We start from the raw sequence: 13,647 nt of genomic DNA, 5'->3' as shown, positions 1-13,647 counted from the left end.
ATGGATGAAGGTAGGACCAGCAGGCTTTCATTCCCCCCCTATTTTGCATTAACCCTAGCTGAACTTTTTACTTCCTCCCCTCTCCTGCCACCTCTCCTCTTTATCTCTACTCTATTACGTCACACTTTCCCTTTGTGCTGGGTAACTATTCTCTCCCTACTAAAATTGACTTTAAGTAAATTTCTATTGTTAAACTTATCAATAATATAACTATTTCTGTTACATACGATGTTTACCTAAACCTACTTACCTGCTATGTCTTTGTCTGTACACCGGTTCCTGAACATCCTGTAATTGAGCTTGATTTGCTTTGCTTTGTATTGTAAATTTTTGTATTTCTTACTTGTAATGTAATAGATAGCGGAGCTTTTCTCCCCGGGCCTTCACTGAAAATGGACATGTATCCAGTTGGACTAGCCCGGTTAACAAATGTAAAATAAAATAAAATAAATAAATAAAGTGTGACAGAAATACTGTTCTTGTAAAATGTAAGCTGGGTCTCGGTTGAAGTCATGGTTATAGTCATTAAATGCCCCGTTTAAGTTGCTTTCTACGCTCCTAACAATACTAGTGCGTTGCACTGCTCACCTGGCCCAGGTTAGAGACGACTCTTGCCCTGTCGCGAGCGTTTTCACGAGTGCGTTCCAGCGCTGTAACAAACGTGACCTGCTGCTGTTTGAACAGGCCGTAGCGTTGCTCCAACGTCCGCAGGCTCTCCCTCACTTCATTCATCATTCAGGGCCCTGCGCTTTAGAAATACAGAGCAATTACTTGTCATTTAAATACACGATTTCCTGTCAGCTCCTATAATTACAACCTTAACCCAAAGTTCCCATTGATTTACTGTTCAGGGTAGTCATTCAAAATACAGCAGCCCCAGGGTATAGAAATCCTCTTTACTGACCAGGGGCTATGCAAACACAAATGTGTGTATAGGGCATTTCAGACTTGGACATCACATGTTGCCTAAACGTGTGTTTGTGTGTTTGTGTGTGTGTGTGTGTGTGTGGTGGGGGGGGGGGGTAGTACATAATAATCTGCTTTACAAGCCAGGGTCTATGCAAACACAGTTGTTTGTACAGAACATTTCAGATTTGGACTTCACATGTTGCAAAATCACTAACCATTCCACATTCAGTGTTAAGAATGTTTTTTTTAAGTTGATATCCATGAAAAATAACACAGAATCATATTATTTCATCAAAGCAGTGTTTTAGAAGTATAAAGTAACAACGCATTTTAACCATCCCTTGAACTTTCTACATGAAGCTTTTTGTAAGTGCTGCCCATTTGTTTCACGTTATGAGAAGTGTCTACATTCTGGAGGTAGAAGGTTAAGAGCGCTATGAAGAAAAGTGTTAGCTCAAAAAATCCGTTTAATAATACAATGACACCAGATAAACATTTAATAAAAAAAACATATATTGTACAATGAGCTCTGAAGAGATAGAAAAACGTAACAGTACTACAGTGCCCATTTACGTAGATGAGCAAAGATTAAAGTATGTTCCTTACCTATTCAATGATTTTAAGAGTACACAGCCGTTGTTCTGACTAGCAATCAGTAGTAATTACAGGTGTAGCATGATCGTGAACTTGCATTTGATCAGCCGCGGTTACCAGCGATAAGGTATCCGAGACGGGGGCGGGGCTTGACTGATTACTGTTTACAACGTTACCTAGCAGCGTAGTGACGTTTGCCGTCCATGTACACATTCCGTGGCTTAGCAACCCAAGCACATTGTCAGCTACCTACACATGTTGGCACAGAAGCAATTGTTTAGAGCATTGTGTACATAACAGACACAAGAATAGGACTGGCACCTCATCACAGGTGGGGTTTTATTTTGTACGGACACGTGACATTTTGCAGTACAAACGATACCCGCAGTCGGTGCAAAATAACGAACTCCACTCTTTTACCTAAATAAAAGGTTACTGATGTAGTATCCGATTTGTTAGTGCAGGCATACCTCTCAGTTGTCCGGATTTTTGCAGAATGTCCATATGTTTGCATCATAGTTTTGGTCTTTTCCTCATACAATTTGTAATTTCTGGCAAATCACCGAGGACTGAAGTCACTAACTAATGACATACATTTGATTTTCAGAGTTGATAGCCTTTAGAAAATGAAAGATAACACAAATCATACTATTTTAGCAACTGTTTAAGTTTATAATAGCAATTTTTAAAATCCAGTCCAATTTCTTGGGCCTCTGTTGCCCTCTCATTATTTTGGACTTTGTCCAGATTTCTAGTGCTAAGAGGTTGAGATGTCAATTTAAGGTGTATAAGATACAAAACAAATAATTTTATTCAACATTAAGAGGCAATTTAAGAAATATTTTTGCCCTAAATTCTCAGCAGCAGATTTGCAATGTTTCATGTTTTTTGTAGGACGTAACTGCCTCTCACTGGATGTTCGTTTAAGATGTTTATTACACACAAACACATCAGGATGGGTGTCTGGAACATAAGACTAGCTAACTGACTGACTGATACACACATACATGGTTTCAATCTTGCTGCTTACACGAAACGGCACTCTGCTTGGACATGCTCAGTACTTATATGACCTGCCCACAAACTACAGTGGTACAACACACACTATGATTTACATCCTCCCTCTTTGATAATTTTGACATGCAAATGAAAAATGACAATCAGGGATGCTTGCAAATTATATAAACACATAAACAATAGCAATCATGTCCAGGATGCCATATGTCTAGGATTAGGTCTTGAGATACGACCTGACATCGTTATATAATAATCATTAGCAACAGGGGCAGTTACTGTGGAATGCTCTTAATTAGGAACTTTAGGGATACTTTCTGGAACAGAAGATGAATTGTTCTCTGGAACAGGAACATTCAATAGCATAGGCTAAGAATTAGAGTCTCGATTACAGACAAGATGCGGTAACACTGATTTGGACACTGGCAAATGTTTCCAATTCCACCCAAACTCCATTCCTTGTGACTCAATTCTTCACATAGATGTTTCACATGCTATCTGACTGCTGAATAACAAGCCCATAGCCTAACGTGCTACATGGGTAAAACATTTGTGTGCAATATGTCATTGTTGTTTACATAAACTCCCTGAATAGCTCACTTCAGACATCTCTTTCTGCACTAGGAAAATGTGAACTATAAGTTTAAGGTAGTTATTGTTGGTGGGTAAGTTTACATGTGTGCCTCTCTTATTTATTATAGTACTGTATTTTGCATATCCTTATATTTCTACTGAATCTATTCCTGCTGTTGTATTTGTTGTGTTTCTGGTGTAAATAGAGCTTTCAATTTTGTTTTACTTTATTTACTTTTTTGTATCTTATTTTTTTACTTTTTATTTAATTTTTTTTTTTTTATTAATTTAATCTATCTTCCTTCTGTAAACTGTTATTCATATGGTATGAACCTGATGAGTACTGAAATTCTGTGCAGTGATACAAACATTTTCCTCTATGCTGATCTGTATAACAATAAAGTTAATTTGACTTTGACAAATATGGACTGAGAGGTTTGCTGGATCTGTCATAATGGAGTTTCTGTGACAAATGCTTTTTCATGAGTTGAGCTTTTATTGCTTTGTTGTTTTTAGCACTTGGAATCATAAAATTCTTACTGATTGGTAGTGTAGCTCTGGTTTGTCTCGACATCAATCTCTGAGCAGGTAAACCACGTAAATTGTCTCAAGGAATGTTTCTGAGATTAAGCAAACTGAGAAAAATATTGTTTTTGTCTCTTGGATTTCTCCAACTGTTTCACGCTTTGAACTGCACATTTAGCCAAGCCATTAGATTGTGGATACTCAGGACTGCTAGTAACAAGAACAAAGTCCCATGTCTGTTGAACTGCTGACTTGTAAACTGTGCACCATTGTCAGAAACGACTTTGTGCGGACTACCATGGACAGAAAAATGTCTCTTCAATTTCATAATGACAGTACTGGAAGTTAGGTTAGGACGTAGGTCAATCTTGAACCAATTTAAATAAGAGTCTACTAATACCAAATAATGTTGACCATTCCATATGAAAATGTCTGTGGCTACTGTTGATCATGGTAGTTCAGGAATCTGGTTTAGGTGAAGTGGTTCCTTTTGTTGGTGTGGTTTAGTACTATTACAAATCGAACAAGCTGGGTTATTTTTCTCAATATGTTTTGACATAGAAGACCAAAATACTAGTCCTCTCGCCCTTCTTTTGGTGGAACCAGATCCCATGTGTCCTCAATGCAAGATTTTAATATTTGGAATTACCACTTTTGGACTTTTCATGATGATACCATCTTCCATCAAAATCTCATCTCTATAAGGAAAATACTTCCGCACATCTACTGGTAAACAAGATTGTTTTACTGGCCATCTGTGACTGATAAAATGGTTCAACTTCTTGAGAACTGGATCTGAAGCTGTGTGATTTCTAAGCTCAACAAGCATGTAGCAGAAAAAATTCTAACTTCCTTGACTTCAAAATCAGCTTTCTGACTGTCATGCAGGTCAGTGGTTTGTCTGGGCGATCTAGATAAAGTATCAGTAAGATAAAGAAGTTTGACTTTTGTGTAAACCATATTGAAATTGTACTTTTGCAATTTTAACATTATGCGTTGCAATCTTGCTGGAGCTGTGTGCATTGGTTTTCTCAAAATAGTAACCAGAGGTTGGTGATCAGCCTCAGTTTAGATAGGTCAGCCATAAATATAATCAATGAACTTCGAACATGCAAGTATTATTGCCAAAAGCTCTTTTTTAATTTGGACATACTGCATCTCAGCTGGAGTTAGAGCTCTAGAGCCATAGGCTACTGGTCTGCCCTTTTGATATCACTGCACCAAGGCCGTATTTTGAAGCATCACAGGAAAGAGTTACAGGTTTGTGAACATCATAATATCTTGAAGTGGGTGGACTGGCAATTTTCTGTTTCAGGACATCAAATTCTCTCTGGTGTTGTTCCAACCAGGACCAAGTTACATTTTTGCATGTCAGCTCTTCTAACGGTGCTGTAAGTTCACTTAAATCAGGAATGAACTTTCCTAAGTAGTTGACCATGCTAAGAAAACATTGCAAATATGTGGCATTGTCTGGAGCTGGCATCTCAAGAATTGCATCTTGCTTGGATGGATCTGGTCATAAGCCTGAATTGGTAAACAAATGACCCACATAAGTAACTTCTTTCAGTCTGAATTTACATTTCTGGGATTCAGTTTAAGATTCACTTCACGAGCGGGATCTAGAACTTTCCTGAGGTTTCTATCATGTTCAACTTCACCATTGCCTCCTACAAGAATATCATCTACTATAACAGCACATGGCTAACCTGAAAAATTTGTTCCATTGCACGTTGGAAGACTTTGCTGGCAGAATTTATGCCAAATGGCATTCTCAAAAATCTGTATCTTACAAATGGTGTACTTAAACTAGTTAACAAGGAAGATTTTTGATCAAGCAAAATTTGCCAAAATTAACTTTACAGAAAAAACAGTGGCATTTGGCATGAGAGCAGCAACTTCTTCAACTATACACATCGGATGATAAGGTCGTTTAAGTGCTTTGTTCAAATTTCTTGGATTGATGCATATTGGAATGTCATCTGAGCTTTTCATCTGGGCTACTACCATGGAGGATACCCATTCAGCTGTTTCTTCTGCTGGAAAATTACTCCTAAATGTAGCATTCTGCCTAGCTCTGCTTTTACTTTGCCCTGCATTACTACTGGAACTTTCCATGCTGGTCTGACAACTGGGCTTACCTCATGGTCTAACTTCATGGAGTACACGACAGAGTTTGCCAAGCTCGTTTTAGAAAATATCAACATATTCAGAAAAAATATTCTGTATGAAACCTTCATTGTTTCGGATGTTTATATGCTGGACTTCTTTGTTAAATGAAATCAGTCCCATTTTGAAACTACCTAATAATGACTGCATGTGTCTTTTGACTATGTAAAACTGCAAGTTATGGCTGTTCCCAGCAGAATAGCACGAAAGCACTGTTGAGCCTTTGGTTTGAATCTCTTCACTACCATAAGCAACAAGCTTCACGCACTTTGCCAAATCAAGTTTTTCACCAGCTTTTACTTTAGCAAACATTTCTGGTGACATAACATTGCACATTGAACCAGTATCAACGTTGAGCTCTACAGGTCTCCCATTAATCAGTATAGTACAAAATACTTCACTCTTTGCTAACAAATCTACTGCATTAACCTTTTCCTCAAGCACAGAGACACCATCAACATAAAAGGTAGGGTCGCAGCTTTCTGTTTGATCAACTTGTTTCTTTGAGTGCTTTCTCTTAATAAAATAATGTGCCTCTTTAGATTTAGAAAACTTTCTGAAATGATTCCACTTTTTACATGTGAGGCATTGCTGACCAAAAGCTAAGCACTTCTCTTGTTTAGGTTTGTGACTGCCTCCACAACTACATCAGTTGACTATGAAGTTTACCATGGGTTTTGCTAAATCATCCCTTGGTTTTGCTGTGTGTGCCCTGGGTTTTACTGTAGCTGCCCTGGGTTTCATTGTGGGAGCCACATCCTTTGGCTTGTATCTCTTAAGTTCATGCTGCATATTATCAACATACTTATATATTATATATATTGTATTATATTATATTATATATATTATATATATTGTATTATATTATATTATATATATTCATACTGGAAGATGATGCAAGCATGCTCTTCTCATTCATAAGCATATTCTTGTGTGCTTTTCTATATGCTCTTATATTTAACAGATCTCCAAGGCTTTGCTTAAAGTTAAATCACTGTCTTGAAGCAAAATCTTTCTTACTGCATTATTAATAACACCACACACAAGCCTGTCTCTTATGAACTCATCTCTTAGATCACCAGATCTGCACGTTTTTGCTTTGTTTCTCAAGTCAGTTATATATGCTGCAAAAGTTTTACCAGGCTTTTGATGTCTTGTATAAAATATGTGCCTTTCCACGGTAATATTCAGTTGAGGGTTGTACATTTCTCTAAGTTTACCTTTTAAGCACTCAGGGTCTTCCCGCGTTTCAGCCTGTACCACAATATGGCGGTCTTCCCCTCCTCTGCATACACAGCAGGTGCATACACAAATGAACGTTCTCTCTCAATGGCTTCTGAACCAGTTAAATTGAGCAGAATAAATGCTTTTGCATGTGTGTCTTTGTCAGGAAAAGCAGCCTGTATGAAAATATCATAGTCTTGCTTAAATGCTCTCCAGTTTTCAGCAATATTGTTATCAAACACAAGTGGACCAGGTCTACTTTGCCATGCCAAATAAGTTTCAAACACACACCAGGCATTTGTAATTATATTCAACTGCACAACAGACTCTTTGAAATAACTGTACTCTTTGAAAAGACTGTACTATAATACTGCACAAACTGCCAACACTTTTGCACATTTTGGACATTTTGAATAGCTTTAGTTAATGCGAAAATGTAGTACATTGTGAAAAAACACAGTTGTTTTCTCTTTTCGAACATTTTATATGATTCAGATATTGTTTCAAACATTTCCATAGTTATTTCAAGTATTTTTATCAATATGTCACAGTTTCGAACATTTTGCGTATTCAGTAATTTGTTTTGAACATTTTGAATGCCTTGTCTTATATTCCTTGAGTGAAAAATCATTTAAATGAGAAGATGTTGGGAGGGTGGCCTAATGGTTAAGGTGTTTGACTTACAAACACAACATACAGGGTCTGAATCTCACAGGGGATAATTGGCTAGGCTTAAAATGTCTTGCAAGGGCAGTTAGCCTAGTACTAATCTATAAACATTTCTATGAACATTTCTAAGTACCTGGAAATGTTTTCTGACCTGTTTGTGAGTTGTTTGAGCCACTCTTGTATATTCCTCCATTTATAACTGTGTGCCTCATGGATTTAAGAAGTTTTGATTTCAGCTCCCATTCTGACACCATGTCGCTCACCTTGTGTATTTGAATAAGACAATGAGGCTTGGGTGATTGTTTAAGATGTTTATTATACACAAACACATCTGGATGGATGTTTGGAACATAAAACTTTAACAAACTAGCTAAGTGACTGCTACACACATACATGCTTTCACTCCGGCTGCTTACACAAAATGGCAGTTTGCTTGCATGTGCTTATTAGTTATATGCACGTGCCCACAAACTACAGTAGCTTTAAGGGTACAACACACACAACTATGATCTACACTGCCCAACTAGGGACTGCCCCTTAGAAAGTGGAATAGGTGGCAAACATAACATCATGATAAAACTAAAATTATTAATCAACACTGCTCCTTAAGTTTGGAGTCTGTTTCCTTCTTAAAGACATTCAAAGTGTTTAGTCCTTAATGCTCCTTTCTGACTTTTGAGATGTGGAATATGCTAAGAATTAAGAGGAAGAGGCACAGTTTGTATCTAAGGGTGTAGCCAGGCATAGTCTTTGTACTCCAGTGAACACATTTTTTTTGAGCATTATATCAATGTGGCTTTTTTCAGTCATATTATGTCTACAATTGTTTAAATGAATGCCACCAACAACAGGTACAATATCGCTCGCTTAAAAGCAATATCTTTAATAGTTTTAGGGGGAACAGCTGAAAATGTTACTTACATTTATTAAATGCTTGGGGGGGCAGCATTTTGAGAGCTATATCCATTTTTAAGTCCACTTTCAAGTGAGAGCTGTCCAAGGGGGGGGGGAGGGGGTAGCACTACGAGCTTGTGGGTACAAAATGGAATTTTCTTGCTACATCCTTGCTACAACCTACCTACACAAGCGCATGCACACATGGGCATAAGTAAAAGATCACTACCGCCCCCATCAGTTCATGCAGGATTGAGGATTTCTAATGTGGTTGACATTTGCAAATCTATTACATCACACATAAATTAACCTTGATTAACAGGTAACTTGTTTGAATAAAGGATTTGTGCATGTTGGGAAGAGGACTACTTACTTCCTTATGAATTTTCACCTAATAAATATTCAAAAAGCAAGACACCTGTGGGCTGAAACACTGGCTACAGTGAATGCTTGCAAACAAACAGAAGGACTGCTTAGCTCAGATCCTTGAATCAGCATCCTAAAAGGCTGGCAATTACCTCATAATAAGAAATGACAGGTAAAAATATTACGTGGTTAACTGCAGAAGAACAAAAAATGAACTTATCAGAGGGAATATTTAGACATTTTTTTTGTTTTAGTAGCCAACAGTTTTGTTTCCATGCCAAGCACAAACAAAAGTGCTGTGGAGGAATACAAACTTTAAGAAAATACTTCAGAGCATACCTCTCATCTGTCCCTTTATTACATAAAATCCCTGATTTGGCTATACATTTTTGTCCTATCTCTAATAAAATGATTTTTTTTTGATAAATTAGTCAGTTATTAATGGCAAACATTATTGCAGACAACCTGGTCTCCAGGCTCATCTCAGTCTGCAAAGACTTCCTTACCACACCCCTTCTCCACATTTATAACCGCCACTTAACTCAAAACACAATTTCCGACATATGCAAAACTACTCCTAAAAAAGCAGGCTCAGGCAAGAGGGTGCCGCCCACTTCTGCCCTATGTCTATCCTCCTACCTTTTGGGAAAATACTTAAAAGCCAACAGTACCATCTCACTCTTACTCTAGGCTAGCCAGATCACAGTAACAGCATTACAATCGCTTACAGATGAAATTCCTCATAACATGGATAAAGGAAACCTTTCAGGAGCAGTCTTTTTTGTCCCTGTAAAAAGCCTTTGCACTTACTGACTGCATACTCCTCCTTCATGTCCTCCGAAAATTGGAGTTAGCTCCAGCACTGTTACCTGGTTTCAAGAATTCTTAACAAATAGGTATTTCAGAGTCGAAATTGTCTCAGCCCTTTCATTTGTAGCACCTGTTACCAAAGGGATGCCTCAGGGCTCCATGGTCACATCATTGTTGTTTTTAATCTTTATTGATAAACTATCCCCTGACCTCTCTAGCCTTCCTTTCGCTCGTTTTGCTGATGACATAGTTATCTTTAATTTAATCCCTCACATTCAGCTATTCAAACTCAGCTTCAGTCTAATTTGCAGTGCTTTAATTCTTGGCTAAATATCCATAAGCTACTTCTAACCCCCTCCAAAACAAAATGTATGGTATCTGGAACCTCACAAAAGCTGAAAAAATTACCCAAAATCTCAACATTACAGATCTCAGTGGTACTCCACCAGAAACAACTATGCCCTTTAAATACCTAGGTATATGGCTAGACCAGTCACTTAACTTCTATAACCACACTGAAAACATCAGGAAAGATGTCAATTCTCTTTATTTTGTTCCTGGAAAATATTTCCCTTTCTGTCTAGGGCAGCAAGATGTGCAACAGGAAAAGGAGTCCTCCTAGCTCAACTTGAATGCAGGCTCTCCATCATGGCCACAGCCTCTAAAAAACTTATCCACCCTACAGTCCATTGAAAATAACATTTGCAGCTTCATTTCCAGCTCCCCCACTCTGGAACTCCACTGCATCATCCTCTCCAAAGCCAGATGGCTCCTGGTCTCCTACAGAGTTTAGCTGCTCTCAGGGTCTCTTCTTTTCAAACTACTCCAACAAGGTGCCTTCCTATGTCTTGCAGCCAAACTCCATAATAAAACCACCCCCTACAACCTCCACAACCTCTCCTAATTGACTCCCTCACTCCAGACACTCCAATCGAAACTGCACTGAACCAAACCATTTCTTCTCCATTCTTGCACCCTAACTCTGGCAGTCCCTCTCCCCTCACCTAAAAGAAAGCCCCTCTTTCCTCACTTTCAGAGCACAACTCAAAAGACACCCCCCATCAACAATCTGACTGCAAGTGGTTTTCCACCAGACACATTAGCTACCTCCTCTCCCATGTACATTACTTCTACTTCCACCATCTGCCTGTCATAGACAGGCATAGTGTGTGTGTATATGTTTGTTTATGTGGGAAAGGGTGTGAACCTGAACTTTAGAAGACCAGGTTACGTTCTGCCACAAAGCTAAAGGTTCTCCCTGCATGTTACAGTAGAATCAGTGCTCATTTAGTAAAGAAGATAACAGCTCAAGAAACTGTGACACGTAATGAGAAAATAAATCATGATAAAAGCGATGTGCAAAGAGGTTAGTTAAATCTGGGGAAGAAATCAGGAAGTCAGTCTGTCTAAATAAGGAATCTTTGTGGGACAGATCTTTTGGTTAACATAAATGTGGATTTGCAGTGATAAGCTGTGCCCTGGTGAAATGATGTGTTATAAAAAAGTCAAGGATTACCAAGAGAATAATATATTAAGCTAGAATATGTGGATGCTATGTGCAGTTCCTATACTATACTATACTATACTATACTATACTATACTATACTATACTATACTATACTATACTACACTATACTATACTATACTATACTATACTACACTATACTATACTATACTATACTATACTACACTATACTATACTGTACTATACTATACTATACTACACTATATTATAGAGGGTGTGGTTCAGATAACTGAAAGAAGGAAAAAGTGAAGAGGGTGGTGGTGGTAGAGAGATAGAGACAGAAAATAAAAAAAAATGTGTTGACATATCAGTCTAAGGTTCTGACAGATCCCTATGACGAGCAACAGTCTGCGAAAAGTTTAGTTATACTGTTAAAACTGTCTGGATATTAAGGCCTTACTGACTGTTAAACTTGTGATTACTGCTGTTCTGAATAGATACCTTATATGATAATAAGTACTCTCTTTTCATGAATAAAACACAGCTGCCAAAACACAACCTCCAGTTATCTGACTGTTACCATTAACTCTGTTTCTTCTCCCAAACTATAACAATCCCAAACATAATCATTGACTGGCATCACAAAATTAAAGCAGGAACTAACATATCAATATAAATGCAAACACTGTAGTACAGGACAAATCACTTAGCTACCAAAATGTCCTTATAAATAGGACTCGTCTCATCTATTCACTATTAAACTTAACAGAACAAACCTCGTGTAAATATGTACACAGTCTGTTACTCTGACTGCACATTATCTTACTGTTATTCACCTCCATAACCACAATCTACTAAATATGTACATAGTGATCAGTGTAAAAAAAGAGTCAGTCTAGCTCTTTACTCTCAACCTCGTAAGATATATTTTTATTACTGAACTACAATGTAACTTCTCTTCTTCTTTGTAACCTGTAGCATCTACACAATATGATTTTGTTATTAGTAACAAGCACAAAAATCTGTTGCTATTGCTTTTGTTCTGATACTGGACCTCACAAAAGCCTTCGATACAATACCCCACTCGGGCATTATAGATAAGCTCACCAGCTTAAATATAAACCCCTATGTCACTAGATGGGTTGCAAACTGGCTCAAGGACAGAACCCACATGGTTAGAATTGCTGGAGTCATGTCAGACTCCAAACCAGTTACAAGTGGCGTCCCACAAGGCTCAGTCCTGGGACCTCTCTTGTTCGGTATATATTTCTTGGAGGTACAGGCCAACACGGAAGGACTGTGGCTGACCAAGTTCGCAGATGACTGCAAACTGGGCACCATACTCGACTCTCCAGCCGACACAAGCATCCTCCAAAAGGGCCTCATAGAAACAGACAACTGGTGCCAGAGCCATGGCCTCAAGCTAAACGCCAAAAAGTGTATAGTCATCCCCTCTGGCAAAAACAAAGTGCCCACAAATTACCACATAGGTGGTAATCCATTAAGTACAGAAGAAGTAATTAGGGACCTGGGGACCCAAGTTGATAGCAATCTCTCATTTGACAACCACGTGGCCAAAGTGGTTAGAAAAACATTTTATATAGCCCACCTAATCATGAAAGGATTCACATCTAGATCAGGGGAGGTCATCATGCCTCTTTACTCATCCCTCATCAGGCCCATAATCGAGTACAGCTCTACTCAGTGGCATACCGCCTGCTCAGAGGCGATCTGTGCCTGATGTATAAAGCCATGTCCAACCCGGAATTAAGGGACATGCTGCACCTCAAAAAATCCAAATCCCATCGAGCTACGCACTCGAGAGACTTAAACCTCAGCACTGAAATAAATAGGACATGCTGGAGGGACAGATTCATAACCCAGAGGCCCCCTTCACTCTGGAATAAAATCCCAGTCCAAGTTAGGCAGAGTCCCTCATTGACTCTCTTCAAGAGGAATCTTGATGAGTGGATGGGAGATCGTAGGTTTACCCCGGGTATCACTTCTGTGTCACTGTTAGACAGAGGCACAGTATACTAACCTCGAAAAAGGGCATAGCAAAATTAATTTAAAATGGGTGGCGAAAGCCAAACATACTCTGGCTAGGCTTATAAATGCCCTAGGGCAGATAGCCTAGTATGAACCTATGAACCTATGAACCTGTATTTCCCAACATGAGAACTAGTGGTGGCACCTGGGATAACTATCCTCCCGTTATACATAATTTTCAGTCCTAACATACAAGATGGGTCCCTGGCCTGTACAGAGTACAAATAGCCTCATAACTGCACCATCAGCTTTCTTATGGTATACCAAGATACCTTTGTGTTTGTAATCTGCCATCCTAGTATTCTCAGAAGTACACAGCCTATATCCATGCAGCTTGTGTTTACAGGATTCTGCATGTCTGGAGGTCAAGGTGGACAGCAGCCGCTGAT

At 38.6% G+C, this 13,647-nt stretch overlaps 1 protein-coding gene across 2 annotated transcripts in view; it reads right to left on the bottom strand.

The window, feature by feature from the left end:
• The window catches only part of SPACA9 (sperm acrosome associated 9), a 293,332-nt gene extending 291,651 nt beyond the window's left edge, over positions 1–1,681 (bottom strand). The window contains exons 1-2 of one of the 2 annotated variants that reach the window (XM_044057883.1): positions 1,516–1,681; positions 589–743 (exon numbers count right to left, since the gene is read on the bottom strand). In XM_044057883.1, coding sequence (XP_043913818.1) covers positions 589–735 — 147 coding nt within the window. In that variant the 5' untranslated portion in view covers positions 736–743; positions 1,516–1,681. Of the gene's footprint in view, positions 1–588; positions 749–1,515 lie in introns of both variants that reach the window. The other variant, XM_044057882.1, reaches the window with a different exon arrangement.
• Positions 1,682–13,647: the final 11,966 nt, after the last annotated feature.

Source organism: Protopterus annectens, chromosome 16.part0 (assembly GCF_019279795.1).
Source record: "Protopterus annectens isolate FY-2018-M chromosome 16.part0, PAN1.0, whole genome shotgun sequence".
NCBI lineage: Eukaryota > Metazoa > Chordata > Ceratodontiformes > Protopteridae > Protopterus > Protopterus annectens.
The sequence above is the reverse complement of the archived record's forward strand: the minus strand, read 5'-3'. Positions and strand labels throughout refer to the sequence as shown.